Source organism: Falco naumanni, chromosome 3 (genome assembly GCF_017639655.2).
Source record: "Falco naumanni isolate bFalNau1 chromosome 3, bFalNau1.pat, whole genome shotgun sequence".
In the NCBI taxonomy this organism is placed as follows: domain Eukaryota; kingdom Metazoa; phylum Chordata; class Aves; order Falconiformes; family Falconidae; genus Falco; species Falco naumanni.
In genome coordinates this window covers 18,953,427-18,966,619 of record NC_054056.1, presented here as the reverse complement: position 1 = coordinate 18,966,619, position 13,193 = coordinate 18,953,427, and the positions used below count along the sequence as shown (strand labels likewise).

The window sequence follows — 13,193 nt, the reverse complement described above, 5'->3', positions numbered from 1 at the left end:
AGCATCACAAGCATGGAAGAGTTAAATGGTCATGAGGGTAAGTTTACCCCAGGATGGATGCAAAAGCAGGGGACAGAAATCCGGAATCCTGCATCACAACCTTAGGACATTATCCCCCCATCAGGAACAAAAAGCACGCTAATTATTCCTATAGACAGTGCTCCAGACAAGGTGAGTTACAGTGCGAGTTAAGCAGCTCGCAACTCTTATCTGAACAAAAGCCACACTGCAATTTATATATAATAGGTAATTTTTATTTAAAAAAAACATTGCAACTGACAGAGAAAATAAACTCCATGAAATGTGCCATACATTCAAAGACATGTATTTAAAGTAATTGATTTCTTATTCTCTGAGGTGATCATTGATACAGATACTTAAATGAAAGAACAAAAACAAAGTTCCGTAATATTCTGCTCCTAAAGCATCTTCCAAGATGAAGTTCAAGAGTTCCTGGCCAAGAGCCCTACCTTGCTAAATGCCACATACAGAAGATGACCTGGACATGGTTTCACTGGCTTCTCTTCCAGCATTTGCAGCTCTGGTGTGAGACTGGTCTGCAGAGCTCACTGGTTTGGGTACTGGTGACAGACTCGGGAATCTGCCCAGGGAAGAGTCCCAAAAGGAAAAAACAACAGTTGTTTTATCCTCAGTAATACCTGTAGTTCAAAGCCAAAGAGGTGGCCAAAGCTGTGCACTCCCCGGTGAAGCTGTAACATACAGAAGTATATTTCTTAAGAGCCATTTATTTATTATATCCCCGTTTCATAGAATATTAGAAAAAGACCACCATATACAAAAATCTAATCATTACAAGTTAAAAAAACCCCTTCAGACCATTAAAACACACAAGAAGGTCTTTGTTTGCATACAGTAGAAATACAATCCTCATTAAAGCATCATACCGGAGAAGCCAGTTGTTAAGTTTTCAATTAAAAAAGACAAAAGCCCAGATGTTCCTGTAACACAGCCAGGACACTGGAGAAAAGAGAGGAACAAAACATTCATAGTCTGCCACGCCAGGTACATAGTCTTTGTAAGGTCACTTCAGGCCTGAAAGAACTGAACATACTCTGTTCGGTATGGACCAGAGGGACAGCAGGGACCTCCTGAGGACACCCCTCCCTCCACCCCCTGCACTGCCCCCGCCAAAGGGCTTGGCCACAGGGCAGGACTTCTGCCTGCGTTTGGGGCAGCCCCTGCCACCACCATGTCCTCCAGAACCAAGTGGCACGTGCAGTGGGAGCCCCGATGTCAGCCCGGGGCTACCTGGGGAGTCAGGAGGGCACAGGGACAGGGACAGCCCGCTCTTCCCCATTACGTGAGAGACATCCCCAGCCCAGCATCACACAACCACTGCTGCAGCCTTGCTGACGCCTCCCCTCCAGAGTACACTTTGCCACCAACGAGGACAGTCCAGACTCAAATCACGGGGTTCCCAAATAAAACCAGGCAGGGGAAGTACCTAACTTACACACTAAAGTTACTAAACCTCAGACTTGCTGCCATCAGTACAAAAACATAAGCTCTTGGGCTAATCCTGCAGAAAAAAGCGATTCTTGAAAACCTGTGACAGCTCTGACACCTTGCCGTGCTCAGCAGGACTCGCCCGGCAGCAGGGAGGGAGCCTCCCAAAGCAGCGAGGACCTGCGGGTCCGAGGACCTGCGGGTCCCCACCACCTGCAGCCGCCAGCCGCATGCCGTTCTCCGAAAGGGCACGGTGACCTACACTGGCAAACAGCCACTATAGACAACATCTATGTTTATAAATAAACTCTCTGCTCTTGCAGCTTTCCCAGTCCAAGTATAGGCTGCTTATTATTCTAAGGGCCTAGAAGATCTTAAGCAACAGAAAAAAGAAAAATGTGGTCTCCCTTCCTTGTCGAGTCAGTACAAGAAATACCCCAATGGTTCTTGTTTGGCATTAAATAACATGAACGTGAATCTCAGCCTCAGCAAACGGAGCTGTCAGATGCTAGTCCTGCTCCACAGGATACGGCTTTTTCTCTGGCTCAAGCTTTTTCACTTCCCCTTCTGAGGCAATGGAAGTGGAGTGGCGTTTACCTTTGTGGCTCAATTGCCATCTAGAAGTACTTGCCTGGCGATACAGGCAACATGCATCTGCTGGCCCTTGTTTGTGAAAGACTCCTGCAGCCCAGCTCTGCGCTGCGCACAGCTGGAGGAGCACAGCTGCCCTGGGCGCAGGGCGGGCTGCTCAAAAAAAACCCATCGCTTCACAGCACGACTACCAAAGTTACCTGCAGGCTCCAGTTAGCTCCTCCTTTGGCTGAGCCCTGGACCAGCTGTGCCTGCTCTAAGCACGGCTCCAGCACCGTCCATGCTCAGACCCCCTTCATCACCTCATGTGGAGCGCTGATCCACTGCGGGGTGAACACCTGCCATTCACTCCTTAGTGCACCGATGCTTTACGCTGCACCTGGCGGGTTCATTTCTGGCTGCTCACCTCTTCGCGGGGCCTCCCGCCCTCACCTTCTCTGCTCAGCAGACACCCTTCTTCAAGGCAAGAGAAAGCTCCTGCACTTGCTCTTCAATGCTTCTTCCTACATCACGGAGATATGAATGCTAGCATATGCCACGGACCTCCTGCTAATATACAGACTTTATATTATATAAATAGGTAAAAGTTTCAAACAAAATATCCTATTATTTCTGTGGTGTAACATTTTTAAATAGCATTAAAAACACAAACCATCCAGCCCTTGTGATTAAATATACAAACATTTGTGAATTTATAAGGCTCATAGGTACATATGCAAAAATAAAGTGCCCCTCCCCCACCAAGAAACAGTTCTGTACAGCGAAGTCTGAAAACAGAGAGAGCAAGTTATTTAAAATAAAACCTCCCGAGGTGGAAGTGCAGCCAGATTTTCAATCCTTGTTCTCATTTCTGCTTTCACCTTGGCAACACAGGAGTATTTACAGTGGAAGAGGAGCCGCCGTGGCTGGCTCTGCAGCGCCGCCGGCCTGCAGCCTGTCCCGCCGAGCCCCTCACAGGGCCTTGGTGCTGGCTGGGTGCGCAGTGTGGGACGCGGGCTTCTGAGGGTACTGGCTGTACAGGTAAACCTGCAAGAGGATAGTGATGTCCACAAAAACCTGCAGGAGTCCGCAGATGGAGAACTGGAAGGGGGCCTGATTCAAGATGAAGTACACAGTCTTGAATGTGTCCCCGCTGGTCCACATCAGCACCATCTTGACACTGAAAGACAGAAAAGAGGGGAAGGGTATTTACCGAGAAGAACCTGGCTGGTGATTAGACCTGCCACGTCAGAGGATCCCCCCATCTCACCAGGGTTATACCCAGCAGTGGGCTGGGACTCCCCTCCCCCTACCAAGGGCAGACAGCCTGCCGAGCAGGAGTGCCGTACTTGGGAGGATCAGATTCTCCACCCCACCAACTGCAGCACTCTTATCTCAGCAATTACAGCTCCAAACGCCTGTGGCTATGAAGGTACCCAACGCTTAAAACCTCCAGCCAGGACAGGACTCAGCGGTGCTCTGTAAACAGAACTGCCGCATGCTGACAGCACGGCCCACGAACCACAGCAACGCAGCCCACCCAGAGCCACGGCCGCCGCCTGTGCAGGCCGTTTTGTGCTCACACGAGGTGAACTGACAAATGGACTGCACCCTCATGCACACACGCTTTGTTAGCATCTGCTGAAACAAATGCTTCTGATACCAGAAATCACCACAGAAAACACAAAACCAAAAAAACAGGTCGTCCAGTACCACAGGGAGAGGGGAAACAACATGCCTGCAGCTGTTACTGGAAGGACAAACATCACTAGGGATTTTTATCAAGGACACAGATCAAGAGCAATGCTCAGGCTTCCTTTTAATAGCCATCCTTGCTTTCATCTCGATGTACTGCTGAGCCATCCCCTGTTCTTGCAGTCCAGCTCCTGCTCCCCCCCACCAGGAGAAACTCTGGGGAACAGTAGCAAGTTCTTCACACAGATCAATTTTTTTTTTCAGTGCTTTCAACAAAATGTGAACAACAAGATCCTGAAGGCTGTTTCCCACCTTTGTACACTTTAACAGGAGAGCTTTTTAAGCAGCTGGATAAGCCATAGTGGACAAAAGCTTTGTAGTTCACAGTATGAGCACTGCGCATGATTTGTCATAATTATAAGCAATTACATTTTGCCAGCACTGACTCCAATTCATCAAATGCAGTCAGGCCCATGCAGCGGGGTAGGACTTAATGTTCATTTCTCCAACATCGGGCAGGGAGCTAGCACAATTTGTATTTTGGACGCAAGTACACAACGCTGTCATAAGCCAAATGCCGCAGAACCCACTCTCCCCCTGTATGGGAAGGGCGGCCAAGAGCACCAGCTCGTACCGCCCCGCCACACACGGAGGCACGAGGAGCCCCTCGGACAGCCGGGAGCGTGGCACGGGTCTGCAGTCCTGGGGAGCTTCCACTGAGGGGGTCTGCGTGGAAGTGCAGGCAAGGAGATGGGGTGGAGCGAGCAGTCATTCCCACCCAAGGTCATTCTAAAAATGTAAATAAATCATCAGAGAAGGAAAATGACTGCTGAGCCCAGTGTGATTTGCGCTCAGTGCACACAGCCTGCACCACCTGCCTTGTGTGCATTCCCAGCCACACCGACTCACCTCACATCACACGTGAGGGAGGTTTACAGACACAGGTGATGGTGGGGGTTGTTTGGGATTTTAATCAGGAAGGGCAATAAACTCTGAAGGTAATAAAACTGGCACCTTGCTTGCAGGCAGCCAACATTCCCCATCCTCTGATTTTAAGCTTATCAGTGTGTGCCGAGCAACTGATCACAATTCAGTTGTGAATCTGTCCTGCATGGTGGGGGACCCTCACTAAAAGCACATGCTAAACCTGCCAGGTCAAACTAACTGCTGACTGTTGACAGAAAGGCAATTCACAGACGCCACAAAATATTGGAACAGGAATTTTACGTGCGAAGCATATTTGTCACATGTTCCCCATGGAGAAAGCTACCTGGGTTTTAAAAGTGACCCCACAGAGCAGTGCAGATGTGGAGGAGAAGGTACAGGCTGTCAGAAGACGTACAGCCTACAAAAGAGTTTACTCCCACAAAGGAAGAATCATCACTGGGGGAAGCCGTACGGACACGTGCAGCTCAGCAGCACCACAGGATCAAGCACTAGAAGCACACCTCTCCATGTGTCACCTGCTGTGCAGTTTGCCAAAGCAATTCTGGGTTTAGTTAGGAAGCCGCCTGTGAACTCAACAGCCTGCAACACTGACTACGTGTTGGTGCACCCTCCCGTAGCCTTTGTGTGTTCCAGAGCCCTGCTCTTCAGCTCATACACCAGGCACTCGAGGAAAGCAGCATCGCACCTGGAGTTCTCACTGGGACATGGCAGAAAAACCTCAACTTGTCCTTCGCAAAAATGATTTTAGAGAACCTAATGAACAGCTGAAAGAGCTACCACCACTGGTCTGTCACTGAATCAAAAAATACGCACGCTTCTCTATCCAGTAGCTGGACAAAACAGCACAGAAAACCTGAAAATCACCAAGGTACTATAAAGAAGCAAAATAAAAATATACAAAACACTTGACATCTACAAAACCTTAGGACTGCAGCTGCACCAAGGCTCTCGGAGCCCAGGGTTAACGCAAAGCAGTGGCTGTGGGAGTGCTGGCTGCTCTGCAGAGAGGCTGGGAACGGACAGAGGGAGCATGCCCAGCACAGACTTAAGAGTGTGGGGAAACCAAAAACAGCTCAGCAGGGAAATGGGGACAGTGTCACGCAAGAAGTGAGAAGAGGCAACGACGAGCCACAGAGGAAAGCAGAGGAGACATCAGAGGAGCAGAAGGTGGTCAAGTGAGAAGGGGGTAGGAAAAAAAGGGGGGAGCAGGACAGGGAATGACAGGAACAGAAAAGACCTGGGAACTCAGGACACAAGTCCTTGGAAACAATCTGAATTTGGGGTGGACAGATGGAGGAGTACAGCCTGGGACAAGGGCGTTCAGGGTTGTATTGGGTTTGCGTGGCAAGGTGTTTTGGTAGTGGGGGGCCACACGGGTGGCTTCTGTGAGAAGATGCCAGAAGCTGCCCCCATGTCTGATGGAGCCCACACCAGCAAGTTCCGAGATGGACCCACTGCTGGCCAAGGCTGAGCCCGTCAGCAACAGCAGCAGCCCCTCCAGGATAGTGTATTTAAGGCGGAGTGGGGTGGGGGGTGGAACTGCTGCCTGTGGAGAAGCCCACGGTGAGGCAGGCTGTCCCTCTCAGCCCATGGAGGTCTGTGGTGGAGCAGACATCTACCCACAGCCCATGGCGGGCCCCATGCTGGAGCAGGGAGATGCCCGAAGGAGGCTATCGCCCTGTGGGAAGCCTGTGCTGGAGCAGCTCCCGGCAGGGCCCACGAACCCGAGGAGAGAGGAGTCTGGGCTGGAGCACGTTTGCTGGCAGGGCTTGGGACCCCACAGGGGACCCGTGCTGGCTGGAGCAGTCCATCCCTGAGGGATGGCATCCCATGGGAAGGATACGCGGAAAGGACACACACTGGAGTGGTTTGTGAAGAACCATAGCCCACAGGAAGGACCCACATTGAAGAAGTTCATGGAGGACTGTCTCCTGTGGGAAGGGACCCCAGGCTGGAGCAGTAGAAGAGCACGAGGAGGAAGGAGCAGCAGAGACAACGTGCAATGAACTGACCACAGCCCCCATTCCCCGGCCCCCTGCGCTGCTTCAGAGGCGACGAGGCAGAGAAACCAGGAGCAAAGCTGAGCCCGAGAAGAAGGGAAGAAAGGAGGGGTGGGGCAAAGGTGTTTTGAGATTTGGTTTTATTTCTCACTGTCCTACTCTGATTGGCAATAAATAAATTTCCCCGAGTCAGGTCTGTTTTGCCCATGACAGTAGCTGGCGAGTGACCTCCCTGTCCTTACAAAAGGCTCACGGGTTGAGGCATTTTTCTCTTCCCTGTCCAGTTGAGGAGGGGAGTGACAGAGCAGCTTAGTGGGCACCTGGTGTCCAGCCAAGGTCAACCCACCACAAGGATGAAGCTCTAGGGAATGCACAGAAGAGGTGTGCACTGGACCAGGACCCCCCACCTCATCACTGTAATGTCTGCAAGCATCCCCGAATGCCCCCAGCACCCTCTGCAATTAAGTACACATCTCATTCCTCATGTGCCCACCTAAGGGGGGGGGGGGAGAAGCGCCAACTGCTGTCAGCTCTTCCCCATCTCAACCAGCACCCGTTTGCACACACAGCCTGAAAGTTTCACCTTACCGAGAAACCCATCGAGTGTCTGCATGGCATCTTGGGGGCAAACAGAGCTGCCCCTGCCCCCACTACCACATCATGCTTCAGGAGGCTGGGAGAGGGGCTGAATGACATTTAAACCACTATTGTGGCTTCTGCCACGTCCTAATTTCCAGGCACTCAGGTACAATAGTAATGGTCATCGTCGTCGTCCCTTTATTTGGGCTGTGCGACTGCCTTGTCCTTGCTGCATACACAGATGCCATTCGCAATAATGCAACGGTGCGTGCATGACTATGCGTGACCATCACTGCTCTCATACTCGCAGCTATCACTGTCACTTCAAGGAAGCCACACAGGATAGAAAAGCCAGGTTTTGTCCGCAGCTTCTCAACCTCACCCAGTCACTTGGGGAAGAAAGGTAACTCTTGCTATTAGTCTTACTTTTGGGGTAGAAAAGAAAGAAACCAACCTATCCTGGGCAGACAGCTGCCTCTTACCTGCCCCACAGGAGAAAAGAGCAGTGTCTGTGTGAAAAGGGAGTGTCTTGCTGCCCAAAAGAAATCGAAGTTTTCAGTTGGTTGTGGGGAAGGAAGAGGAAAAAGGGGAAAGCACACCAAGTCCTTCTTCCACTGCTCTGCTGTAACCTCCATTTGCAGAATGAAGCCGCGGTCCGTTCCTGTAAGATCTGCAAGGCTGATTTTTAAAAAAGCTACCAATGCATCACAGGGGGCATCCCTCCAGTCTCAGCTTTCTTCCCCTGCAGGACTCCATGTGCCAGGTGACAGAAAATCTGTGGGATCAAAGCAACAGCATGAGTGTCCTGGAGAGCCACATGACACAGCAGCAGCTCCAATGCAGGCTGCCAGTGGTGGCCAACAAGTCCTCCGTGTGGCTCTGCTCCTTTGCAATGCCATGTGCCATCAGCTGGCAGATCATAGCCTGTGGGCATACGTCTGGCCCTTGGCCCCATGGTGCAAGAGAAAATGCTGCGCTATTAAGGTATGTGAAGCTTCGCTGCAAGAGCCGGTCACGGCCCACTATCAACACTGTGCGAGACTGGACAGCACCACACAGCAGCAAAAATCTTCCAACCTATCTCACAGAGATCAACTTCATGGTGTATCTTCCCGACATCTGCAAAGCCATGTGAGCGAGGCTGTTCTGCACAGCACTGGCTACGCAGCAAAGCAGGCTTTCGGAGTAAAGAAACCGGCGTCTTTCCTGAAAGAGCCTGAAGCCAAGCTGGGGAGATGTGGAAGGCAGGAGCTGCTCACCTCGCTGATACGGAGGAGACAGTCCAGCGGAGCAGCACAAATGAGTGAGCAGGTTAGAGGTGAGCAGTGCCACAGAGCAGTTTGGGGAGGCAGAAATAAACGAATGGCAGCATCTGGTTGTGTGACAACAGAGATGCCAACTGGAGGGGCAGGAGGCAGGGACTGTGCTGAAATAGCTGGTATTGCCAGAGGCTGGAGCAGACTTGCAGTAAAAATAGCACTTCCCAGTAATGTAAATCAGTACTGCAGTATCCAATGACAACAAACCTAAAAGCAAGCACCTTCCTCACAGCTGAGTTTGTTACAAGGAGTTGCTAATGTACTACCAGTCAATGTCAAGTCTGTGTAAACTGCAGCTGACCACAAAGAGGAAAAGCCGGTATTTTTCAACTACTCTTAAAATCTGAAAGAGCACTTATTTATTCAGCTGCTGGAATTAATTCTCAGAAAGACACCATCACTTCTGAGCAGACACCAGACTAGGGGTGGGTTGCTAAATGCTGGGCTTTAATATGGTAATGTAAGAATACCCTACAGCGCTGCCATTCTCTACCACCGGTGGTAGGTTTCAGAAAGACACAGTACCAATCTTCACTTACTAAATAAATAAATGGCATGCTGAAAAACAGCATTCCCTTTTCTCAAGGAACAGCTTGCTTTATTCAGGTTCCTTGTATATTTTGTATTAGTTCTGAAGTAACAGCAACTAGAGGTAAAAAACACTTATTAGTACACTGTATTTGCAGTCAGCCAACAAACTGTGATTTTTATGGAACACTCCTGAAATTATTCAATGTAGAAAGAGCTTGTAAAGTGCAGTCAAAAAAAACCAACACCTTTCTGTTGCTTTTCTTTGAGAAACTGTACTAGAGGCTGACTTATTTACAAAACAACGGGATTAGCCAGATATGTAGGCTTAATCCCCTTTATCCAGGACTAATGCTACTCAAATCAAAGCTTTTTAGCATCTTCATCCTTTTGCTCAAAACCTGGTTGCAACAGTCTCAAGTGTCTGATATTCCACTGGAGTCTTTGCACACTCTGCTCAACGTTAGTCACTTCTTGGTCATTACACCTTTCTTCTTCCTTCATCGAAAGGGCAAAAACTACCAAAAAAAGGGTCTTGTAAACAAACATACGAGAAGTGAAGCCCCCTCTTCCCTCCTCCCTGGTAAAACAGTCTGTCTTAAGACTGGCTGCAACCATCCATTAAAGTCCGTCACAAGTGCAGCGCATTTGCAGAGCTGCAGAGCAACAGCCTGCAGCACACGGGCTGTACTTAGCACAAAACCGACACAAGACGACAGACACGGTGCTACTCGCTTCCCGTTTGCACTGTTGATTTTCTCACACCGACGTTATGACTCTGCATGTTTGTAGCTTAACACACAAACCAAAAATACCCTGCAAGCTGGAAGACACACAGAGAATCAAACGTTAGACAGTGGCTTCCGCTGAGAAATTCTGTAGTGGTTTGACCAGACGTTTCAGCACAAATAGCAACAGGAGGTACGTGTTGCCCTGATGTAATTACATCCTGCTACAGACACAAACTTAGTGCTAATTGTGCTTAGACAGCCAATGAACTCAAAAATCGTAAGTTATTTTCAATAACAGAAAAATTAATATAATTTATTGACCTTTATCTACTTTGAAAGTTACGCGCTTTTTTTTCTTTCTTTCTTTCTATGCCAGGCAGCTGGAACTAAAAAAAGGGTAATTAGCCTGGACTCTTTTTGTTTAAAAATTAGTGAAGTTGGCCACAACTTCCCCACATCAAGGTCAAGTGCTAGACCAAGACCCAGGGGATGCGGATTCAAAAATGTGAGTTTTTAGATTGACACAGTGTCAGACATTTTTTCATGTATTAGCACTCGACTTTTATATGTTAAAAAATGGTGACAGTTCTTTAACTGACTGGGCATATAAAAGCAGAATAAAATCATTTAAGAGCTGACAAGCTAGTATTTCCTTCAGGAATAAGGTCCACATCACAACTGCCTGTCAATGAGTATTTTGAACACTGCATTCGGTTTTGGGAAGCGAGGAAGTGGGTGCAGAAGGTATCTCTCCTGCAACCTTTTAAGCTGTTACCTCCCACAGCATGGGAATGTCTGGAAGAGAAACCAGATTCAGTTATAACATCCTGGCTTTGGAAAACTTTCAGCTCCCATTTGCAGCTCCAAAATAGTCTACTTAGAGAAGACAGCAAGCATCCGTAACACTGCACTTCAATCAGAGGCTGGCCTGCCTTCAACAGTGAATCACAGACCAGAAAACACAAAACCCAAATGCCATGGTATTTTTAACACTGCACAAAACAAACAAAAATTAATAAATAGAGCATTTGCTCCTAACAAAAAGCCATATGGCTTAACAGAAAAGGAGCTCTCCTGATGCTAACCAAATTGTTTAGCCTGCCAAAAATTATTAAAAGGAAAAAAAAAAAAAACCCACCACTGGGATCAGCTATCCAAAGTGCAAGTTTGAAAATCTGGAAACTAAACGTGCATACGCTGAGACAGGTCACTCTGTGTAAGTGAGCACAGACCTCGTTTTTAAATACTGCACAGCCAGCTGAGAATCCAAGCGTGAAACTCCACCAGCCCTACGTGCTCTGCCGCGGAGAGAGCACCTTACCTCACTGCTCAGCAATCCCTGAGCTGGGGCAGCGCTGACCATCCGCAGAGGGAGCCAGCTGCGCAGGCCCGCAGTGCTAGCGGGGGTCAAGAGGCACGCAGCAAGAGAAATCCAGCATTTATTTTGGATCTCTGGAACCAAGCTAAAGCAGTTGAGTTAAAGCCGCATCCATGAGCACTGGAAACCACAGCCAGCTGCCATACAAGAGCAAGCTATCCGAAAGCTCCTGTGATTTTCAAGGTCTGTACATGTCACTGAGGAAAGATGAAATAGAGGATTTCCCTCTGGAACACCATCAGGCAAACAAACCCTTAAAGATGCAGCCTCAAGTGATTGATTGTTGGTGGCTTCTTTTTTATTACACGCATTATATGCAGGCTCACAAATAAACAACGTTTTATGGAAAAATAGCATAAACAAGTATTTGACAATCATTTTTCTTCATGAACATCTGCTTCCTGAACTCCCAAGAGCGGCAGTGTGTCAGGTGTTTTGACGCTGCTCGGCACACCCAGCCGAACACCGGTGTTTGTCAGCACGTGTCTGTCACGGGGAAACTGCAGGGCACGCAGCACGGGCTGGTGGGTAGTCAGGGTCACTGCACGGCCTCCGGCTGCTCCAAGCAGCTATGCCTGAAGTTTAGTCTGTACGGGTCCAGAAGCTGGTAACCCTTAACAGCTACAGAATGCTTCTAGTACCCTACAACTTGTGCTACAGAAAGAAGGGCAGCAGGTCTTAACAGCCTCCAACCCCTACGTCTGCATCAGGCACAAAAATACATTTTCTGTGGATCAGAGGAACGACCTGAACCCCTCCAGGCCCTTCCTGCCTGCAGACTCGAACGGGTCCTGGCCAGGCTGCAAAGCTCAGGGCTACTCAGACATGTGCTACGAACACCCATGAGACTGGCTCTGCTTCTGGCAGGTTTGGAAGCTTCAGGACCTGCTGCCACAGCACGAGCAGATTTCCTCGGGTGCCGGGGCAGCAAGTCGTGCCCCACGCTGCTTGTGGTAATACAGTCAGCTGCCAACACACACAGTAGTGTCAGCTTAACGTAAATGGTGCAGAGCACACCTAAATTACACCACCCTTCAGAATCTCACTTGTGAAGTTGCTCTTGAGCATCTGTCCTTCTCTGTCTCTCGCCTCCCACTCAAGGCTTTAAATCGATGGAGCTGTGGGCACAGCTGCTGGTTAATGCTGCTCTAGGTGCTCTCATGCTGCCCATTTACTCCCCAGCCACTCGGCACAGCTAGCTGAACCAGCCACCTTGCCTCCCCGCGGCCCCACAGCCCCCACCCAGCAGCAGATCCCAGAAAGCAGCACCCTACCCTTCCCACGGCTTGCCTCCCTGCAGAGCAAACCAGCCCGCAGCCCGGCAGCACCGCTGCTGCGCCCTGCAGGGCCCTGCCAAGGGACGGCAAACCAATGTCCCCGCGTAACACCACCCGTCATTCTAAATAACCTGGGATACATTCAATTGAAAGGTAATAAAAAAATGGGAGGGAACAGAGCTTTGCTTCAGCACAGCTGTGCATCCCAAGGCTCAAACCCTAACACTTTTAAATCTTCTTCTTTTCCTGCCCTAGATAACAAAGAAATCAGACTCTTCATCCAATTTAACTTGAGGTCATTTGAGCACATTTTTCCCTTCACCCTCCTGTGGTAAGCAGCGCGTAGCCCAAGCGCACCTTTAGTATTCCAGCTCGGGAACTGCAGTTGTCGCTTCAGTCACATACAGGAGGAACGGCCCCAGCTCTGGTACTGACCTTGTTCTAGAGGACTGGCGTTCGGTGGTGGTCTCCAAAGCCAGTGCCCCTGAGGACAAAATCTAATAATATTGCAGTCATTACTTTTCATGAATTAATCACATCCTTCAGCCAGTAAAATGCTTCTCACATTCTAAAAAAACACTGGAGAAATGACAACCCCAAACACACTAGTGTGTAAGTAAGAGTGCTCACTCAGGGACAAAGTCCTACCTTCCAGTCAGCTTATAGCCTAGAAATAAGTTAAGATTTTTGCAGGAAACAAA

The 13,193-nt window shown here is 49.3% G+C and overlaps 1 protein-coding gene across 3 annotated transcripts in view; it reads right to left on the bottom strand.

The window, feature by feature from the left end:
- Nucleotides 1-238: 238 nt before the first annotated feature.
- SLC66A2 (solute carrier family 66 member 2) overlaps nt 239-13,193 on the bottom strand; it is a 65,339-nt gene continuing 52,384 nt past the window's right edge. For 2 of the 3 annotated variants that reach the window (XM_040586845.1, XM_040586846.1), the window contains one exon: nt 239-3,217. In XM_040586845.1, coding sequence (XP_040442779.1) covers nt 3,010-3,217 — 208 coding nt within the window. In that variant the 3' untranslated portion in view covers nt 239-3,009. Of the gene's footprint in view, nt 3,218-7,741; nt 8,035-13,193 lie in introns of all 3 variants that reach the window. The other variant, XR_005826880.1, reaches the window with a different exon arrangement.